General features: G+C 40.4%; 1 protein-coding gene and 1 long non-coding RNA gene across 4 annotated transcripts in view; one reads left to right on the top strand and one right to left on the bottom strand.

Moving 5' to 3' along the window:
- LOC127534550 (uncharacterized) overlaps positions 1–18,911 on the bottom strand; it is a 532,033-nt gene that overhangs the window by 82,887 nt on the left and 430,235 nt on the right. The window lies entirely within an intron of this gene.
- The window catches only part of LOC110960721 (uncharacterized), a 435,352-nt gene that overhangs the window by 136,096 nt on the left and 280,345 nt on the right, over positions 1–18,911 (top strand). The window contains exons 2-7 of one of the 3 annotated variants that reach the window (XM_051950014.1): positions 2,116–2,463; positions 2,702–2,815; positions 4,794–4,895; positions 6,517–6,554; positions 6,651–6,796; positions 10,375–12,643. In XM_051950014.1, the coding sequence (XP_051805974.1) occupies positions 2,116–2,463; positions 2,702–2,815; positions 4,794–4,895; positions 6,517–6,554; positions 6,651–6,770 (722 nt within the window). In that variant the 3' untranslated portion in view covers positions 6,771–6,796; positions 10,375–12,643. Of the gene's footprint in view, positions 1–2,115; positions 2,464–2,701; positions 2,816–4,793; positions 4,896–6,516; positions 6,555–6,650; positions 6,797–10,374; positions 18,055–18,911 lie in introns of those variants that run through there. The other 2 variants (XM_051950020.1, XM_051950013.1) reach the window with 2 other exon arrangements.

Raw genomic sequence — 18,911 nt, 5'->3', positions numbered from 1 at the left:
AACTGAATATTTAAAAGCAAAAAAAAAAACAAAGGATAATATGTCAAGAAGGGTGAATGCTTGTCAAGTTATTCTTGAAGATGATCGGTGCATGTTTGATTTGTCATTTTATTTAGTGTTTTATTTAGTTTTTTGAAGTGTCACTTTCCATCCATTTGTGACTTTAAAATATCAGATTTTGAAAATGTTATAATGATGCACATGTGTCCAAATATGTTCCTTTGTGTTCCTTGTTTTCTTTCTGTCACGTGTAGAAATCCAGCCTCTAAACTCTAAACAGATTTGTTGTGGAAGTTCAGCGAGGTGGAGAGAGGATGAGGAGGCAGACACAGAGAGACACACTGGAGACTCTGATGACTTAGGTTGTGAGGAAGGTTTACTGACGTCAGGAGAAGTGACACCAACAGAGCAGCAGTACATGCAGGCAGTGCCAGCATCACTTCTGAGGATTCTCTCTGATCTTCAGGTATATGTTGGAGTTGGAGGAAGGTCAGAGTTAGATTACAGACCAATATGAAGACAACTGGTCTGTTTAGTCACATCAGAATAGAGAATATGTAACCTTGACCAGAGCACAGAGTCCTGGCATATCTTCTTCCTACAGCCTGTCTGAAGATAATTTAGGATGATGTCAGTGAACAGCTCCAAGGAAATACCTGAGAAAGGAAAAAATAATTTTTACTTGACAAGTTTGACCTGATAAAACTGCAGTCCTGCCAATAAATGAACATTAACTGTAATTTAATGAGCTCTATAGAAAGTGGTGTGTATAGACGGACAGCTGAACTTTGACTCTGCGCTAGAATAAAGAGGTTAAAGAAGAGGGGAGGAGTGTAGAGCTGAGTTTGTAGGAGGGACCATCATTAAGAGAAGTGAGCAGTTCCTGGTTTGTCAGAGAAGAAAGAAGAGAAGCAGCATTAAAGCATCAGAGCCTCAACATGAAAGTCTTCCACACTTTTTTCTGTTTCCTCTTCATCGGTGAGTTCAGTCACTTCTGATTTCTGTTCATTGTTCATCTTCTCACACTTATTTTTCTGCATTTCTTTAGAGTTGATCAGGAAGTTTTGCACCTCATTGAACAGTTTTAAGTGAGAACTCTGTTCCATGTTGTTGGTTGGTTAAAGGGTTCAAACAAGCATGTTAGTCTACAAATTGCCCTTTTCTAAAGTTAGTTTCACTTCACTTTTTCCTCTAGAATTATCTTCTGCCGCTGGTTGACAACATTTTTTTCCGCACCATTTTCTACAAGTAAAGAGGAACAGAATTGCAAAATTCCAACAAACCACTGACAGCAGCTGTGGTTGTGAAGCAACACATTAAAACTTGTTAAATTGTTGTTGTTATTAACCCTTAAAAAGCCATGAATGAGTGTACTCGGTTCCCGCTTACTTGTACACACAGCTGAAACCGAACATTCCCAGCTTAACACGTGTGACTTGTCTGTCATTCCTAATTAACATAAAATATGCAAACACCCGTATGTTTAAGTCAACCAATGGTAAGATATAAACATTGGCCCCAAATTTGCTTATTTCAAACGATAAAGCCGTATGAGCTGTTATAACAAAGCCGCAATAATGAAGCTTTTATCGGGGTCGTGCACCGTAATAACACACCCGTACCGGCCGAAATTCACAATGGCGAACGTCTACGGCAATGCGACCTCGCAAGACTTGATTGATATTTTTATGGATGAGGTGGTTTTAGTATATGTACTTCTCCAGAAATATGGCTGTACATGCAAATATATATAAAATAACATGGCCTTGTAAGGGTTAAAACTGAAGGTTTTACTTGTGAGCTTTTAACAGCGTCTCAGTTTGCTTTTGCTTTGTGCAGCTGTAAAAAAGATAAACTTTATTGATCATCAGGTAAATTCACACATTATAGCAGCTCTGAAGACGTAAACAGAAGCAGAAAAAGTGAAGACTGGTGGGGAAAAATGAAGCAGAAACCATGATGGAATATGAAAACATTAAAATAGTTTGTTTTAAAAAGACAATATGACATTTGTATGACATGATGGATGGCCATAATTTACAGAAATATATAATTTTCAGACTACAGTGTTACTGGACAACATTAATGACTATTGATTATTTATCTTTTTAACAGCACTGCAGGATGGAAACATTGTATTTGTCAATGCAGACGGTGGGATCCACACAGTAATGGAAGGAGAAGACGTCACAGTTGAATGCACATTTCCTTTCCGTGAACGCAGAAAGTACCTCTGCAAGAAAAACTGTGAAGAAGGAAACATTCTCATGACAACAAGAGAGGATACGGCTGAGAATGGCAGATACAGCATTAGATATGAACACAACAGTGTTGAATCAGATTCTGTTATGTATGTGAGCATCAAACAGCTGAAGAAGTCTGACTCTGGTTGGTACAGATGTGCTTTGGGAAGATATTGGTACCTAGAGCCATACTGTGATTTTCAGGTTGTTGTCACAGAAGGTAAGTTTTTAAATTTCTCTCTGTGTTTCTAAAGATGTAAAGAAGATGTTACTGTATTTAAATTAAATATTTAGTTCTTATTTCCATCAGTTCTGCTGTAAAACATGTAGAAACCTCCACCTGTTCCTCCTGCAGACTCTCTGAATATTCATCTATTCTATTTATCTGAGTGTTAATGAACCTGTCAGTTCAGCTTCCAGCAGTATGGTCAGGATTCTGATTATTTCACTGTTTACAGCTTCAGCCACTTCACAACCAAAGTCCACTCTTCCAACTTTTCCACCGTCAACGTTTCTCCCATCATCCTCCACTGAATCCTCCGAACAGCTCGACTCATCTCCGCCACGTTCAGGTACGTCTTATAAATAATCCACCAGATTAATCCCCTCCTGGCCGTTAGACAGTGAAGTATTTTGATGGCATATTTCAACAGGACAAAGGAAGCTTCTGCAGTTTGATATAACAATATACATTTGAAAGGCATTTTGTACTTTTAACCTGATTCTTCAAAGTAGTTTTGTTTCACTCAGTTTGTCTATTCTCCTTTGCATGTTTCTTGAAGTTCTTGCAGTATTCAGTTTGGTTTTCTCTAGTTCTGTATCTTAGCTCAGTCTGAAATTAATATCTTGTGTCTTTTCTTGTGCACTCTATGCTCCACTTGTAGTTCCATATATTTAGTGCTTGTCACTTCCCTCTCGTGAGTTTTTGTCTTGTTGGTTTTCCATAATTCACTTTCATTAGTTTACCAAGCCAGTAGTTTAGTTTGCTTGTTCGTTCTGCACACTACATACTGTTAGAGTGGGTGGACCACACTAACCTAAACAGCTCTCAGCCGGACCCCAAGTTTCCAAGGAGCCATCTTCTGGAAGGTCTTCCCAAAGATGGCTCCTAACTACGCATGGTCCACCAGTCCTACATCCTGGCCATCGCAGAGAGGATCGACATCTTCTCACCTGTTCTTACCTCAACCAGTGTCAAGTCCAGGGCTCTGTCAGAGTCAGATGCCTCTTCCCCTGGCAAAGAGACTGCTCCAGAGAACCTGTCTGCAGATGGTGAGACAGGGCCAGATACAGATGGGGCCCAGCTTGGAGACTCTGGAGCCAGGAAACATCTGCTTTACCTTTGTGGCCCCCAGACCAACCTCCACATTGACTATACCTTTGCCAGCCGCAACCCCACCTCCCGTCCAGCCTTCTAAGTTGTTCTATCTCCACTGCTGTCAGCCACTAGCCTGACTTCCAGAGAGGTTCTGCTGCCAGCTTCCCACCTAGCCCTTAGATTGGTTCTATTCCTTTTGCCACCCTACGGAGCAGCTCCGCCTGATATCATCCTCTGGGCTGCCCTCCTCTGCAGGCACTTCCTCTACTCCAGAGTCTCCACTCCGAGCTGGACCACATCTGCATTTGGTCCTGCCTCACCGCCGGCTTCCTGCCTGAAGAGACGGAACCCCACTGGAGAGGAGGAGATAGCAGAGATGTTCTGTCAACATACCACCATCACTGTGGTGGTTTGTCTCTATGAAGCCATGAGGAGCATTAAAGTGTCTGAATGACAGAATGAACAGATTAATGAAGCAGCCATGTTTCATATCTCATGTCAGAAAAGGGTTTTATATGAGTGACTGCTGCAGTAAAAACATCTGATGCAGAGGGAAGTTTAAGCCGTTAATCAGGATGTGTTTAGTCTGCAGATGATCATGTTGCAGAACATATATTTACATCTTCTGTATCTCTGCAGGTTCATGAATGTGGAGCTTGTATGTATAAAACTTGTGGCTCCACATTTACTAAAGTGTCAGAGTAAAACCAGGCGTGAACTAAACCGTGATGTCGTAACCCGTTGGTTTCAATGACGAGAAAATGAAGCCCGGATTTTGCTACTTCCTGGTCGCCATTTTGGATTTTTTGGAGCCAGTAACGTAAGAGCGTCAAACTGGTTGGACCGGAGAGCAACTTGGGGGCAGGACCAGTCTATGGGACTGTCAATCAAGTATAGCCACGCCCCCTGGCTCCGCCAACTTTAATGATTTATTTAAAATTCAGTATTGATTTATTTTAAGATCGGCCACCTGATCTCTCATTTTGACCATGAAAACTAACGGGAAAAAAATCCTGAGCTGTAGAAAATCAGTCTATCAAATTTTATTTTTTCCAAAATGAATTGGGGTCTATGGAGAAAAAGCTTTTTGGAGCCAACCCTAGCAGACGGCGTGATATTGCAAGTTTTTGACACTTCCGGGTGGGCTTCAAATTTGGAGCCAGATGCTACGTCCATCTTTATATACAGTCTATGAGTAAAACCAACCTGTTCTCCTGTTAACACTCCTGCAGATCAGCAGCTTTACATGGGTCTGATTCTGGTGTTCAAGATCTTCATTTTATCGATGCCTTTGATGATTTTCTGCAAGAAGAGAAGATCCACCAAACCTAAAGGTGAAGCTGCAGAAACACACACAGCTTCCATCACTTCATCACTGATCACTGACTCACATTCATCTCCTGGAAACTGACACAAACCTGAACCTGAACCTGAAGTTAAACCTAAACCTGTTTTAGTGTTTTACTGTTTTATTGTTCATTATAGATTATCGTATCATGTATCTATTTTATATAACTTTTAAATTTTGGATAACTGCTACCTTGGCCAGGTCTCTCTTGTAAAAGAGATCTCTAATCTCAATGGGAGTTCCTGATTAAATAAAGGGAAATAAAAAACAAACAATTTTACTTTTATCCAGGTCAGTAATAGATATTATGTCTTTGCAGTGGCAGTTTAGAACGTCGTAAAGAAAAATCTCCTGATGTTCATGTTTTCAGTGATTTTTAGTTGCTCTTATTCTTCTTAATATTTTAATTTAAACATTCATATTAAGTCACACACCTGTCTAGGAGGAAGATGTGTAGCATAATGTTTGAATTAAAAAATTTTTTTAAATATTTTTCCCGGTCTCCAAAAAAACAATTAACAAATCCTTAGAAAAATACAAAAAGTTTATTTCCAATATTTTACAAATCAAAGAGGCCACCACATGGGCTATTCATTCGAAACAACAAACAAAAGCTGGATATAAACTAAAGAGGCCGTTTAAGCACTCAAACAAATATTGAACAAAACCACAACTACTACAAAAGGAAACCTAAGGCTAATAAACAAAAAAAAAACAACACTAGCTTAACCTAACAAAGAAAACACAAGTAGTGAGCAAATTGGTTTGAGTCTTGGGGGAAAAAAACGTGAGAAAGGGTGCTGCTGTCAGAGGGGTTCCACTCGACCGCCGAGATTTTAAAAGGGGCAACATCCAACCAGCATCGTCCACCAATCACGCATCCTGCACACAAAGATCGACACACAGACATAGAACACCCACTACAACGTAACAGAACGAACAGACGACGCACACGGAAAACAACGACGTGACGAAGATGCACACAAACACAGAGCACCCACTCCCAGACAACAAAACAGCTCAAAACTACAAACACAAAATACAGCCACAGCCATAACATATGACAAGTTCTTAAGCTGTTGAGTTGTGTTTAGTATGTATTGTATGGTTGTTGTATTCAGATTTACGTTTTGCTTTTAACACGTTTTTACAGCACTTTGGTCGACACTGGTTGCTTTAAAAGTGCTGTAAAAAATGGACTTAAATTGATTAAATCTGAAGCAAAATCATGCGAGTTACAGACTAATAATAAACATGAAACTGGACAACATCATTTCCTCTTGTTTCACACATACAGCTTTTTTTCATCCATCATTGAGGTTAAAGTCAAACCCACAGTCCAGCAGCAGTAGATGCCAAGTGTGTGTGTGTGTGTGTGTGTGTGGGTGTGTGTGTGTGTGTGTGTGTGTGTGTGTGTGTGTGTGTGTGTGTGTGTGTGTGTGTTTAATTTCATGTCAAATATCTGCTGTGTTTGAGTTATATTTGTTTGTTTTGTTGTGAGACCATATCTAGCATTAGCACACTGGATCTGTGGTTAGCGCTGTCGTTTCACAGACTTATCCGATCCGATCTGATCTTATCTTCGAGAAAATGTTCTTTTTCTTCAGTTCCTCCTGTGGAGACGATCTACATCAACGTCTCAGAGGTCAGTAAATATGAGACTCCTGAACTTCATTAGTGTTTGTGAAAGCAGCTGATTGAACAAACTAAACTCCTCTTCATCTTCATCTTCCTCCTGCAGTCCAGCAGAGTGATTGAGGAGATCAGAGAGGACAGACAGATCAGTTCTCCTCCTGTGGAAACATCTTCACTCTACTGCAACGCCAAATACATCAAACCAAACAGAGCTGAAGACACCTGAGCTTAACCATCTGTAATCTGAACAAAGTAAGAAAACTGTGGTGGGATTTTAGCTTCCAGGTCACAACTCAGATTACTAACAAAGTAGACTGAATGAGATAATAAAAAGTCAGTTTTTAATTACAAGGCAGAAAGATTTTATGTATTACAGTCAGACAATGTTGTATTTTCTCTAAGTTTTGTGCAGTTTTCCCTAATATGTAAATTAATCAGGTAAAAATCAGACAATAAATAACACTGTTGGGTCTGAATTCAAGTATACAGGACTAGTTGTGAATGAACCTTTTATTGTTCGATTGACCAGTAAAACAAATAATAATTCTGCTTCACTGTAGAGAAAATATGTAGCAGGCTGTGTTTAAAGAGAGAAATACTTCAAACATCTGTTCTTATGTAGCCTTTACATCAGTTTAAATGTGTATTTCTGAGTAACTGTGATGAATATCTGCACAGAGTGGGATTATTTTAGGCTAAAAACAAATCATGATTGTTTTCTGGTGAGCAAAAAAATGAGTTTCTTCTTATTTATTGTCAAACATAGATGCAGATGCAAATATACATCAGTTTGTATCAAAATCTTTCTGCAAAAACACCATCGGATGTCACACATATGATTGTACCTGCTTTGAATTTGACAGCAAAACAGTCCTGAAAGTATTTGACAGCAGAATGTACAATATCTTGACTCAAATAAAACACGGTGTCATCAGCGTAGAGATGTACGTTGCAACTAGAGAAGAATTGAGCATAAATGGTTAAGTGGTGGTTCGATACCTAAAATGTGGATTTTTACATTTTAATTAGGGATGCACTGATACCCACGCTTTTCCAAAATGAGTAGTGTATGAGTACTTGCATTTGAGTACTCAATGATACCGATACCGAGTACTTACACCATTACAGATAAATTTACTCAGATTTTTTTCTGTTATTTGAACAACATTCCTTGGTTTGTTTTTCTTCTACATGGGTGACAGCCACAAGTTTCACTGTACTATGAACAAAATTTAACAAAATTGTCATATACTGACATTCAGCATTAGTGCTTTTATAAACATGGCACTGCCACACATATTGTAAGATCTCAGTAAAACTGGGTGAGTGCTGACATTTAACAAACGTGCTTTAAACATGGCACTTCCACACATATCACCAAAAAACCTGAGTGCAAATTGGTCACTTTCTGCGTCTGTGTTTTTAACAGCTCTGCCACATATTTAACTTCAAAACTTACTCAAAATATTCCCTTAAAAACTAACATAAAACTGTGACATTTCAGCCAGAAGTGGAAATCACACTCTGTGAGCCTCCCAGTATTGTAGGGGGTTTTCCTCTCAAGCAGTTGTGGTCTCTCCAAGATATGTCTCTAACTGAATGGCAGCTCCCGCTGGTGCAAGGCCTGGGGATGTTGATTTTTGCTCACCTGCTATGTCATCAAACAAACTGTCCAGACTGCTGCTGGCTTGCACCTTCCGAAGCATTCTGACAAATGGCTCTCCAAGAGCCTCCTGCTTGTCTGCCTCTCCTGTGGACATCCTCAGCAGCTCCAGCATCAGCATCTCTTTGGCCTCTGTAGCAGTGTCAGTGTTTGAGAAAAAGCAATCTTTGCACCTAAAAATACCTTGATAATAAGTTGGACTGGTCTACAAACGTAGACTTCATCTACAAAAAGTAGTAGCCGACTTTATTGCCTCAGAAGACTTCGATTTTTAGACATCTGCAGTAAGATGCTGCAGATGTTTTATCAGTCTGTGGTAGCAAGTGTCCTGTTTTATGCTGCAGTCTGCTGGGGAGGCCGCATAAAACAGAAGGATGCAAGGCGTCTGAACAAACTGATTAAAAAAGCTGCTCTGTGGTTGGAATCACAATGAACACATTGGAGGATGAGGTGGAGAGACGGGCACTGAGCAAGATGGAGGCCATTCTGACAAACATGGATCATCCACTTCACATCTGACTCAATGAACAACCAAACATCAGTGGACGGCTCCTATCCCTGCACTGCAAGACCGAAAGATTTAGGAAATCTTTCTTGCCATCAGCAGTCAGGCTATTCAATTCAAAATTAAACAGATAAGAACCCTGAAAACTGAATTTCCCTTCGAATAAAGTGTTTCTATTCTTTTCTATTCTATTCTATTCTGTTCTAAAAAAGCAGTAATAATATTTTATCTGGTTAAAAGAGACACACAAAGACATGCAGGCAGACAGACAGCCTTACCTCGGATCGAGAAGCATCGCCATGCGGTACATAGGGTTTGTTTCCCTGTCACCAAGGTGATGATGAGGTTGTCAGGAAGCTCGTACTCTGACCCAAATATTCCGAGGGCTCTCTTCTGCTCAGTGAGAGACTGAAGCATGTAATAAGTGCTGTTCCAGCGGGACATCCTGTTGGAGTCTTTTAACGGGCTGGTTGAGTTGCACTTGTATGTCCTCCAGTTGAGAGCGGGCTAAAGCGGAGTGTTTAAAATGTCCCATCATTTTTCGTCCTGCTGCCACTGCATTGGCTCCACTTCTCTGAGCCAGCAGTCCCTCGTTCACAGCCAGTTGCCAGGTGTGTGCGACACACAGGAAGCTCATAAGCTTCACATCACGCACGGCTTTCACCATGTTCTTTACGTTATCTCGTAGCACAGCATGGACTGCACTTTTATTAATGCCCCACTTCTGAAGCATAACATCACACTCATCTGCAATGGCTTGGCCGGTGTGCGAACCTCTGAATTGTTTTGCATGCAGTATGGCCCTCTGCAGCTTAAAATCATCGTCGATCCATTGTGCAGTCGGGCTGATGAGAGACACTGGGCTGACGCTGCTGCTCCAAATGTCCGTGGTGAAGCTTAAAGTTTTAACATCATGCAACAGGTTGAGGATGTGTTTTTTCACAAAGTCGTGCAGCTTCGGTCGCACTGTGTCTGTGATATGGGTACGGCTAGGAATCTCATACCTCGGCTCCAGTATGCTGAGAAGATGCCGGAATCCCAAATTATCAACCACGGACAGTGGCTGGTAATCCAGGGCAGTATACTCTGCAAGAGCATCTGTGATTTTGACCGCACGTGGGTTGTCTCTGGACATTTTCTCCTGCTTAGCCAGTGTCTGCTGCAAAGTTGGCTGTCTCTTGTCGGTGTAGCGAGTGATCTCCATATATTCTGCGTCGTGCTTGGATTTCAAATGTTTAATTAAGTTGCTTGTGTTGTAAGCGGTAGAATTTGTTCCTCCTCTGGAAATTTTACTGGACATAATTTGCATTCTGCTTTGTTTTTGTCGCTCTCATTTACCTGAAAATACTTCCACACTGCTGACATGGCTCAACCCTGCCATACACTGTATATAAAAATAGTCGCTGCCCACTTTGCAGCCAAGTGTGTCTGTGTTGTGATATCGGTGGAAATTTTATGAGTACAAGTACTTATGCCTCATATCAGATCAATACCCGATACCTGTATCGGGATCGGTGCATCCCTAATTTTAATTCATGTGTGCAAGAAAAAAATTACTTTTCTGAGGGTCTCTGTCGATGTTGTATAGTTTGTATGAGCATGAAAAAGTGAATTTCCTTCCAAAATAAAAGTCTTAATGTTGATCTTCTTGTTCTCTTTCAGGCTAAAGACGACTCCAGTGAACTTGATGACACTGAGGTGGTTTTTACCAACGTTGCTGCCTCCTCTCTCAACAGCGCCCCCTGTGGTGATGTAGATCAGGGGTTCTTAACCTTTTTAACCTCTGGGCCCAATTTTCCCAGAGTAAAGTGGCCCGGGGCCCATCCAAATACAAGCACTTTCATTGTAATTCATCTGAGTCTTGGTTCAAATTTGTAATAAATAACTAAATTAAGTTCTTTTATAGTTATTGCAATTATAACAAATCAAATTGCTAAAACATCAAATGACTCCAAGCCAAACTTTTAGATTTCGACTGACCAAAAAACTGAAGAGAAATTCTGATAAATAAAATTCTGTTGTACCAAAATAAATAAATAAATTATAATAAAACTTTCAAATTAAATAACCAAACTGCAAATCAAAAATAAAGTGCAAATTAAAATATTGTAACCTGCTGATGAATTTGACAATTTAGCAGTCTTCATTTTTGCACGGCAGAACTAGAAGTTGCTCTTCAAATCTGTGACAAATGATCAGTAACAACAGTCACAACAGTCCAGTTTAACATGCTACAACTCCCATTTCATCTTCACCTCTCAATGAGACACTTGGGCCTGCCTCTGAGACACGATCAGATCCAGTCTGGGTGGAATAGGGGAAAGACTCACTCTCAGGGTCGCCTCCAGTGATGTTCTTAGTCTGTTTCGAGCTTTGGTCTTAGTTGTGGCCACAATGGAGAACCCTGATTCACACAGGTATGTAGTTGTGAATGGGAGAAGGAGTTTCAAAGCCCTCAGTGCCAGAATGGGGTACTCCTTTGAAACAACAATCCAGAAGGAGCCGAGGGCCAGTTTGTCCCACTGCCCCTTCAAAGTGCTATCAGTGGAAACTTCCAGAAGCTGTGATTCCAGATGTGAGGGTAAGGCAACATCATTTAAAGTGGCATCCACTGAAAATGGGTCCACAACCCACATGTGTCCCTCTCTGGGATCTTCTGGAAAGTATTCATCAAATTTCTCTGCCAGTTGTGTGAGGTGCTGAAGAATTGACTGACTGATGTTCACCTGAGGAGAGTTTTCCAAAATGTCAGACAAAAGTGGAAACATGTCCATTCTCTCTTCCTGGGCCCATTTAGTCCACAAAGCAAGTTTCCTCCTGAAAGCTTGAACTTTTAGTTGGGTCATCTACGATGGTTCAGTGACCGTTGAGCTTAAAGATTCGTTTCTCGGTGGATTTGTCATCTGTGAAGAATAAATAAAAAATTTGGCCCCCATGCCCCTCGCGAAAATGTGGGCATAACTCGTGAGCACTGCAAATCCAAAATGGCCGCCGTGAGCTATTTTGAAAAATATCTGAAAATATCTTTTCAGTGGTTTGGCCTACAGAACCTGCCACAATATATGGTTTCTGACAATTTTTGGGTCCAGGAATTCATATTTAATATTGATTTAAGGATTGAACCTGTTTTTGACCTTCAAATCCAAAATGGCTGCCGTAAAATCCAAAATGGCCCCCTCGAGCTATTTTGGAAAATATCTTTTCAGTGGTTTGGCCTACAGAACCCCACAGTATATGGTTTCTGACATTGGGTCAAGGATCTCATATTTGATGTTGATTTAATGATTGGACCTGTTTTTAACCTTCAAATCAAAATGGCTGCCGTAAAAATCCAAAATGGTCACCGCGAGTTATTTTGGAAAGTAATTTTTCAGTGGCTTGGCTTACAGAACCCAATAATATATGGTTTCTGACATTTTTTTGGTCCAGGATCTCATATATGGTGTTGATTTGATGATTGGACCAGTTTTTGACCCTCAAATAAAAAATGGTCGAGAGAAAACCCAAAATGGCCGCCATTGGCTTTATAGAAAGTGTCTTTCTTCTGGTTTGAGCCATATGGCTCCATCGTATATGGTTTCTGGGACTTTGTTTGGTAATTGAATTAATATTTTATGTTTACTTTATGAATAATTCATTTTAAATTATCTAAGTCCAAAATGGCTGCCATCAATTCAAAATGGCTGCCATCAATCATGTTAACATTTATATTAGATCTATTTCAATGGCTTTAGCCTATTGTACCACACATAGTTTCAGGGAAGAATCCATAGGCCTATCTGATGTCATTTTGATGACTTGAGCTATTTTTCACCTTCAAATTTTACGTGTCTGCCATCAGCAATAAGTGATCTAAGTTACGATTGTAGGCTATTATATTATCTGTGATTTTGCCTACAATGTTGTAAGGTACATACTAGTGTTGTTTGTGGTCTCCACTACTTATCAGGTACTTGTTTCATAATATAGTATAATAAACACCACTAATATTTAAATTAGTGTGTTTAATTTTAAAAGTGTCCTCACAGACTGACAAATCTTATTTTTGCCTACTTTAGGCCTGTGAATACTCAGTGTGAATTCATTGATTCCCTGATCATTTTCCTTTACATCCGAGTTCAGGGAAACATTTGCCAGATCAAAAGTCTATGATTAACGTTTTTAGAATGTTATCTCCATTGAAATAGGCCTACCTATTAATAAAGTGCTTCTTAGCCTACCTGTCACAAAAATGCCTCATGAATGTGTACTGAAATGTGGCAAACCATGTAAGTCCTCTGATACCATCGGCCAAGGTAAATGGGAGAGTCTGAAATCAAAATCTGAAAACTGGTCAGGACTTAATAAATATGGTGACATATACGACACCACTTTATGGAAAGATGGGCCAGGAGGTCATTACATGCACCAGACTTGCTATATTTCAATCTCCTCTTCAGATAAGCTTGAAAAGGCACGGCAAGGCAAAAAGAAAGAAAATGATAAATCTTTTGCACAGGATTCAAACCAAACATCAGGTACATGTGATGAGGAAACAGAGGGGCCATTGCCACCAAAGCGCCTGCATTCATTTGTGGGTGGGCCCCTCCACGACAAAACAAAATGTGTATGGTGCATGAAGAGTGAAGATAAGAAGCAGAGCACACGGCAAGCTGTTCAGACTCAACACTCACCCAGCATGGCGCTCCTTTAAACGCCACACTGTGGCGATAGAGGATGAGGTGCTCAGAAGTCGTATCACACGACTGGTTGAGTCAACGTCAGATCCATTTGCAATTGATATCAGGTACCACTATTCATGCTGGCAGAAGTATGTGAACTATGCAAAATTAAGGCCGGATGATGCTATGCACCTACAGAATGTGTGTCTCTTTGAGGCAAAGAATTTATTCTTTCGACATGTCGATGCCATCATCTTCACTGAGCGTGAGATCCGATCACTGCAGTCACTTTTAGCTGACTACAAACGCATTGTCAGTGACTATGGCTACAACGTGGGTGATGTAAAATCATCATATCTCAAGGAGCTGCTCATCGGTGAATATCAAGAGACCATTGGCTTCAAAGAGAGAAGTGAGAGGAATAAAAGCGATTGGGTCTATGATGTCAGGGGAGGAGGTGATTACATCGAAGCAGTCTCCTCCCTTGGTATCAGTGATGAGCAGCTTCTTCAGAATTTGGTACCAAGACTCTCTAGGAAGATAAAAGAGACTTCAACTGTCCCCTGGCCACCTCGCATAGATCATCTTGAAGAAGGTGAAGAATTGTGACAGTTACTGTTGCAAATGTTGACTTGGCTAAAACAGCCAAAGAGAAAAACTCCTGATCTCAGCCCTACCACTCTGAGCCTGGCCTCCATGATCACCTACCATGTCACAGGACAGTGTACTTCCACCGTTGTGAACCTGGGTGTCAACGTACATGGCATGACAAGAAGTAAAGATCTGGTGGAAACTCTGCACAAGAGTGGTGTCTGCATCAGCTATGCAGACACACTTCTCCTGTATGACTACTGGGCTCTGATGGATGTGCAGGCATCAACAACCTGCCCACAAGGCGAACACCTAAAGTGGTGGCTAACAGCAGTATTACGCATTTTTACATTTTCACTTTCCTTGAGTCTTTATGTTTGCTACACTTTTTTGTTGCGCCTTTCATCATGTCAAATCTTCAAGCAAACACTAAATAGTTATCCTACAACTTTAAAAAGGCCAAGAAACTATCCACGTTTGAGCCATGTAGTAAAAAAAAATATAGAGATCATTTCTGATATTAATGATGGCGGCCATTTTGGATTTTATGGTGGCCATTTTGAATTTGAAGGTCAAAAACAGGTCCAATCATTAAATCAGCATCAAATATGAGATCCTGGACCCCAAAAATGTCAGAAATCATATGCTGTGGGGTTCTGTGGGCCAAACCACTGAAAAGGTATTTTCCAAAATAGCTCGCGGTGGCCATTTTGTATTTGCAGTGCTCACGGGTTATGCCCACATTTTCGCGAGTGGCATGGGGGCCAAATTTTTGACTTATTCTTCATAGATGACAAATCCACCGTAAAACGAACCTTTAAGCTCAACGGTCACGGAACCATCATAGATGACCCAACTATTGTCTGCACCAAAAAATATGTTGCTATTTCTCTCTTGAAGTGAGATGTTCAGTTGGTTCATGTGTGAAAAAATGTCACAGAGATAGGCAAGTTTAGCTGTGAACTTGGTGTTGGTATAGTAATGTGCAAGGGGAGATTTTTTCCCAGTGAGGAAAGATAAAACCTCATTCTTCATCTCAAACAAACGCTTGAGGACGAGTCCTCTTGAGAGCCATCTCACCTCACTGTGATAGAGCAGCTGGACATGATCTGTGTTCAAGCCCTCACAAAGCTTAACAAAACATCTGGAGTTAACAGCATTTTTTATGATGTTGATAGTTTTCACACTTACATCCATCCCCTCCTGGAACTCTGGTGACATCCTTTTTGCTGCAAGGCTTTCACGGTGGAGAAAACAGTGGGTCCATTTAGCTTCTGGCGCACGCTCAAGTATCTGCTTGATGACGCCTCGGTGCCTACCAGTCATTGACGCTGCACCGTCACTGCACACCCCAACATAGTTCTGCCAGTCCAGGCCGTTCTCCATGAAGTAGTTATCCATGCAGCGGAAACATTCCTCATCTGTAGTTCGGGTTGGTAGCTCTCCACAAAAGAGCATGTCTTCTTGCAAACTGCTGTCCCAGCGATAGCGAACAAAGACCAATAGCAGTGCTGCATTTGTTACATCAGTGGACTCGTCTAGCTGCCAAGAGAAACACGGGCTAGTTTTTATTCTCTCCAGAAGCTGATGTTGTATGTCGGAGGCCATGTCAGCACTACGTTGACTTATTGTGTCGTTTGACAGTGGAATGGTCATCAGCTTCTTTGCAGCAACCTCCCCGATCATCTCACGGCACATGTCCACAGCGGCAGGCAGAGCCAATTCCTCTGCGATGGTGAACGCCTTCTTACTCTGTGCCACACGTCTGGCTACAAGGTAGTTGGCTTTTAAAGCACACTTAGCACTGCCAGTCAGCAATATGATAGCGATATGTAGCCCAAGCTCTTTTCTCTTAAAAAAAATCCACCGGCTTTCTAACTAGTTGTGCGTGTTTCGTTTCCAGGTGCCGCCTTAATTTTGAAGGCTTCAGTGCTTCGTTTGATAGCGTAAGCCCACACTCCACACACTGCGCCCTCGGCTCTGCCTTGCTACCTCCATTCACGAAGTGGAACTCAATAAAGTCCGGGTTATACTTGCGCACACATTTTGTTTTTGATGATAGGTTGACTTCACTTATCTTCATTTTTTCGTTTCATAAACTTCTCCATAATGCTGCCGAGACCTTCGTAGTTGACCCATGAGTTAACCTCTTCTACTCTCGCTCCTTTTGGGGTGTGTAAACAACTCGTTGACCTCTCACTGCCACCAAGTGGTGTGAAGCTGTATTGCCGTCCTGCTGTCCTCGCGGCCCACATGTGCAGAACTGAAAGTTTTTTGCGGCCCACTAGTCGGCGCTAGAGGCATTGGTGGGTTGTGGCCCAATGGTTCAGAATCACTGATGTAGATAACGTCCTCTACTGCCCCTTCAGATAGATGTGACATCTGTCAACAACATCAGAAAAGCTTCACCTCCTCTGGACTCTACTGTTGCTTGTTGCTGCTGTTTTATGATAATTTGTGACTCCTTCCTTTATGTTATAACTGTGCTGTCACAATGTTTTAGTTTAGCTTCTCTTCAAGCATAATTCTGCTGTATTTCCATTTGGTTTCATTTCCATTATTGTGTCTCTGTGGGTCATGATAAGTTTGCAGATTCAGAGAACTGAGGTGAACACAAAGTTAACACCACCCACAGAACCACAACAGTCACATTAAAGGGAAATACACCAGGTTGAAGTAAATCAGAATTGTCCTTTAAACATTTTCTTTAGATACGATCATAGTAAATTTGATTAAGTTTATTGTTTTTATTGAAAAGTAAAGTGCTTCCTGCAAAGTTCAAACTGTAAAGTTACCCAGGATAATTCATGTTTTAAATATTTTTATTTCATATTGACTAAATATGTTCCATGTACAGATGTGAAGATCAGGTCTTTTTGTGTTGGTTTTTCACAAATATATATATATTGTTATTCATGTTTTAATGTCCTGCAAAAAAAGAAAAAAAAATTAAACTCTTTAAATATTCAACAGTAACAAACCTCCTTCACTTTATTCACCAACTCAACTGATATTTTAGGAAAAATAACAGGAAGAAAAATGTATTCTATGTGTTTTTTTAATGAAAATAAACTTGACATTGAATTGAACATTGGCAGTTTAAACAGGATCTGGTCTTTATGTTTTAATAAACATGTTTAGATATATTTTGATCCACTGTTTTCCTCCAGTTTAGCAGTGAAAGTGTAACTACTAGTTACTATGAGACACTGCAGCAGGTTGGTACTATTAAAGGTCAACGTCAGGTTACAATAAAAATATCCCCTCCATGTTGTTCCTGTCACATTTTTCCTCACTGTTGGTTCATTTTTCACTGTAAATCCTGCAGCTTTATGGAAACAGAACAACCATGACACCCAGTGGCTGCATCTGGGTTTAATTTGTCACTTTAAAGGGGGTTTATGTTGATGTGGGTGTAGAACTACCGCCTCTAAACTATGAACAGATTTGTTGTGGAAGTTCAGCGAGGTGGAGAGAGGATGAGGAGGCAGACACAGAGAGACACACTGGAGACTCTGATGACTTAGGTTGTGAGGAAGGTTTACTGACGTCAGGAGAAGTGACACCAACAGAGCAGCAGTACATGCAGGCAGTGCCAGCATCACTTCTGAGGATTCTCTCTGATCTTCAGGTATATGTTGGAGTTGGGAGAAGGTCAGAGTTAGATTACAGACCAATATGAAGACAACTGGTCTGTTTAGTCACATCAGAATAGAGAATATGTAACCTTGACCAGAGCAGAGTCCTGGAAGCTGCAAGGAAATACCTTAGAAAGGAGAAAAAGCAACTTTTCCTTTACAAGTTTGACCTGATAAAACTGCAGCGCTGCCAATAAATGAACATTAACTGTAATTTAATGAGCTCTATAGAAAGTGGTGTGTATAGACGGACAGCTGAACTTTGACTCTGCGCTAGAATAAAGAGGTTAAAGAAGAGGGGAGGAGTGTAGAGCTGAGTTTGTAGGAGGGACCATCATTAAGAGAAGTGAGCAGTTCCTGGTTTGTCAGAGAAGAAAGAAGAGAAGCAGCATTAAAGCATCAGAGCCTCAACATGAAAGTCTTCCACACTTTTTTCTGTTTCCTCTTCATCGGTGAGTTCAGTCACTTCTGATTTCTGTTCATTGTTCATCTTCTCACACTTATTTTTCTTCATTTCTTTAGAGTTGATCAGGAAGTTTTGCACCTCACTGAACAGTTTTAAGTGAGAACTCTGTTCCATGTTGTTGGTTTCTGTAGTTAAACATGAAGTTAACAGTCAGATATGAGTCACTGGAACATGCAGTTTATTGGAACTTCAAGTTATTATCTTAAAAATTAAACCTGTGAGGACCCTAAAGGGTTCAAATAAACATGCCAGTCTGCAAAATACTTTTTTTTGTTAGTTTCACTTCAGCCTTTCCTCCAGAATTCTGTTTAAAAAAAATTTTGCATCTCAGTTCAATGATTTAGTTTAGTGATGTTGGTTGACAACATTATTTTTACACCATTTTCTAAAGAAGCTAAAGAGGAACAGAATTGCAGAATTACAGAAAACCACTGACATTAGGTGTGGTTGTGAAGCAACACATTAAAACTTAACTTCAGCAGTAAAGATAGAATCAGCAGATGAAGACGTCTGACAGAAAATAAAAGAACAAACTAAACTCCAGGTCCAGTCTGTAGCTTTTACTTGTGAGCTTTTAACAGCGTCTCAGTTTCCTTTTGCTTCGTTCAGTTGTCAAAAAGATAAACTTTAATGATCATCAGGTAAATTCACATTATAGCAGCTCTGAAGACATAAACAGAAGCAGAAAAAGTGAAGACTGATGGAAAAAATGAAGCAGAAACCATGATGAAATATGAAAAAATTAAAATCATTAGTCTGAAAAAGACAATATGACATTTACATGACATGATGGATGATTGTAGCCATAATTTAAATACACACATGGTGTTTGGAATTAGACTT

Source organism: Acanthochromis polyacanthus, chromosome 6 (genome assembly GCF_021347895.1).
Source record: "Acanthochromis polyacanthus isolate Apoly-LR-REF ecotype Palm Island chromosome 6, KAUST_Apoly_ChrSc, whole genome shotgun sequence".
Classification (NCBI taxonomy): domain Eukaryota; kingdom Metazoa; phylum Chordata; class Actinopteri; family Pomacentridae; genus Acanthochromis; species Acanthochromis polyacanthus.
Note: the sequence above shows the minus strand (reverse complement) of the source record. Positions and strands in the feature narration are given on the sequence as shown.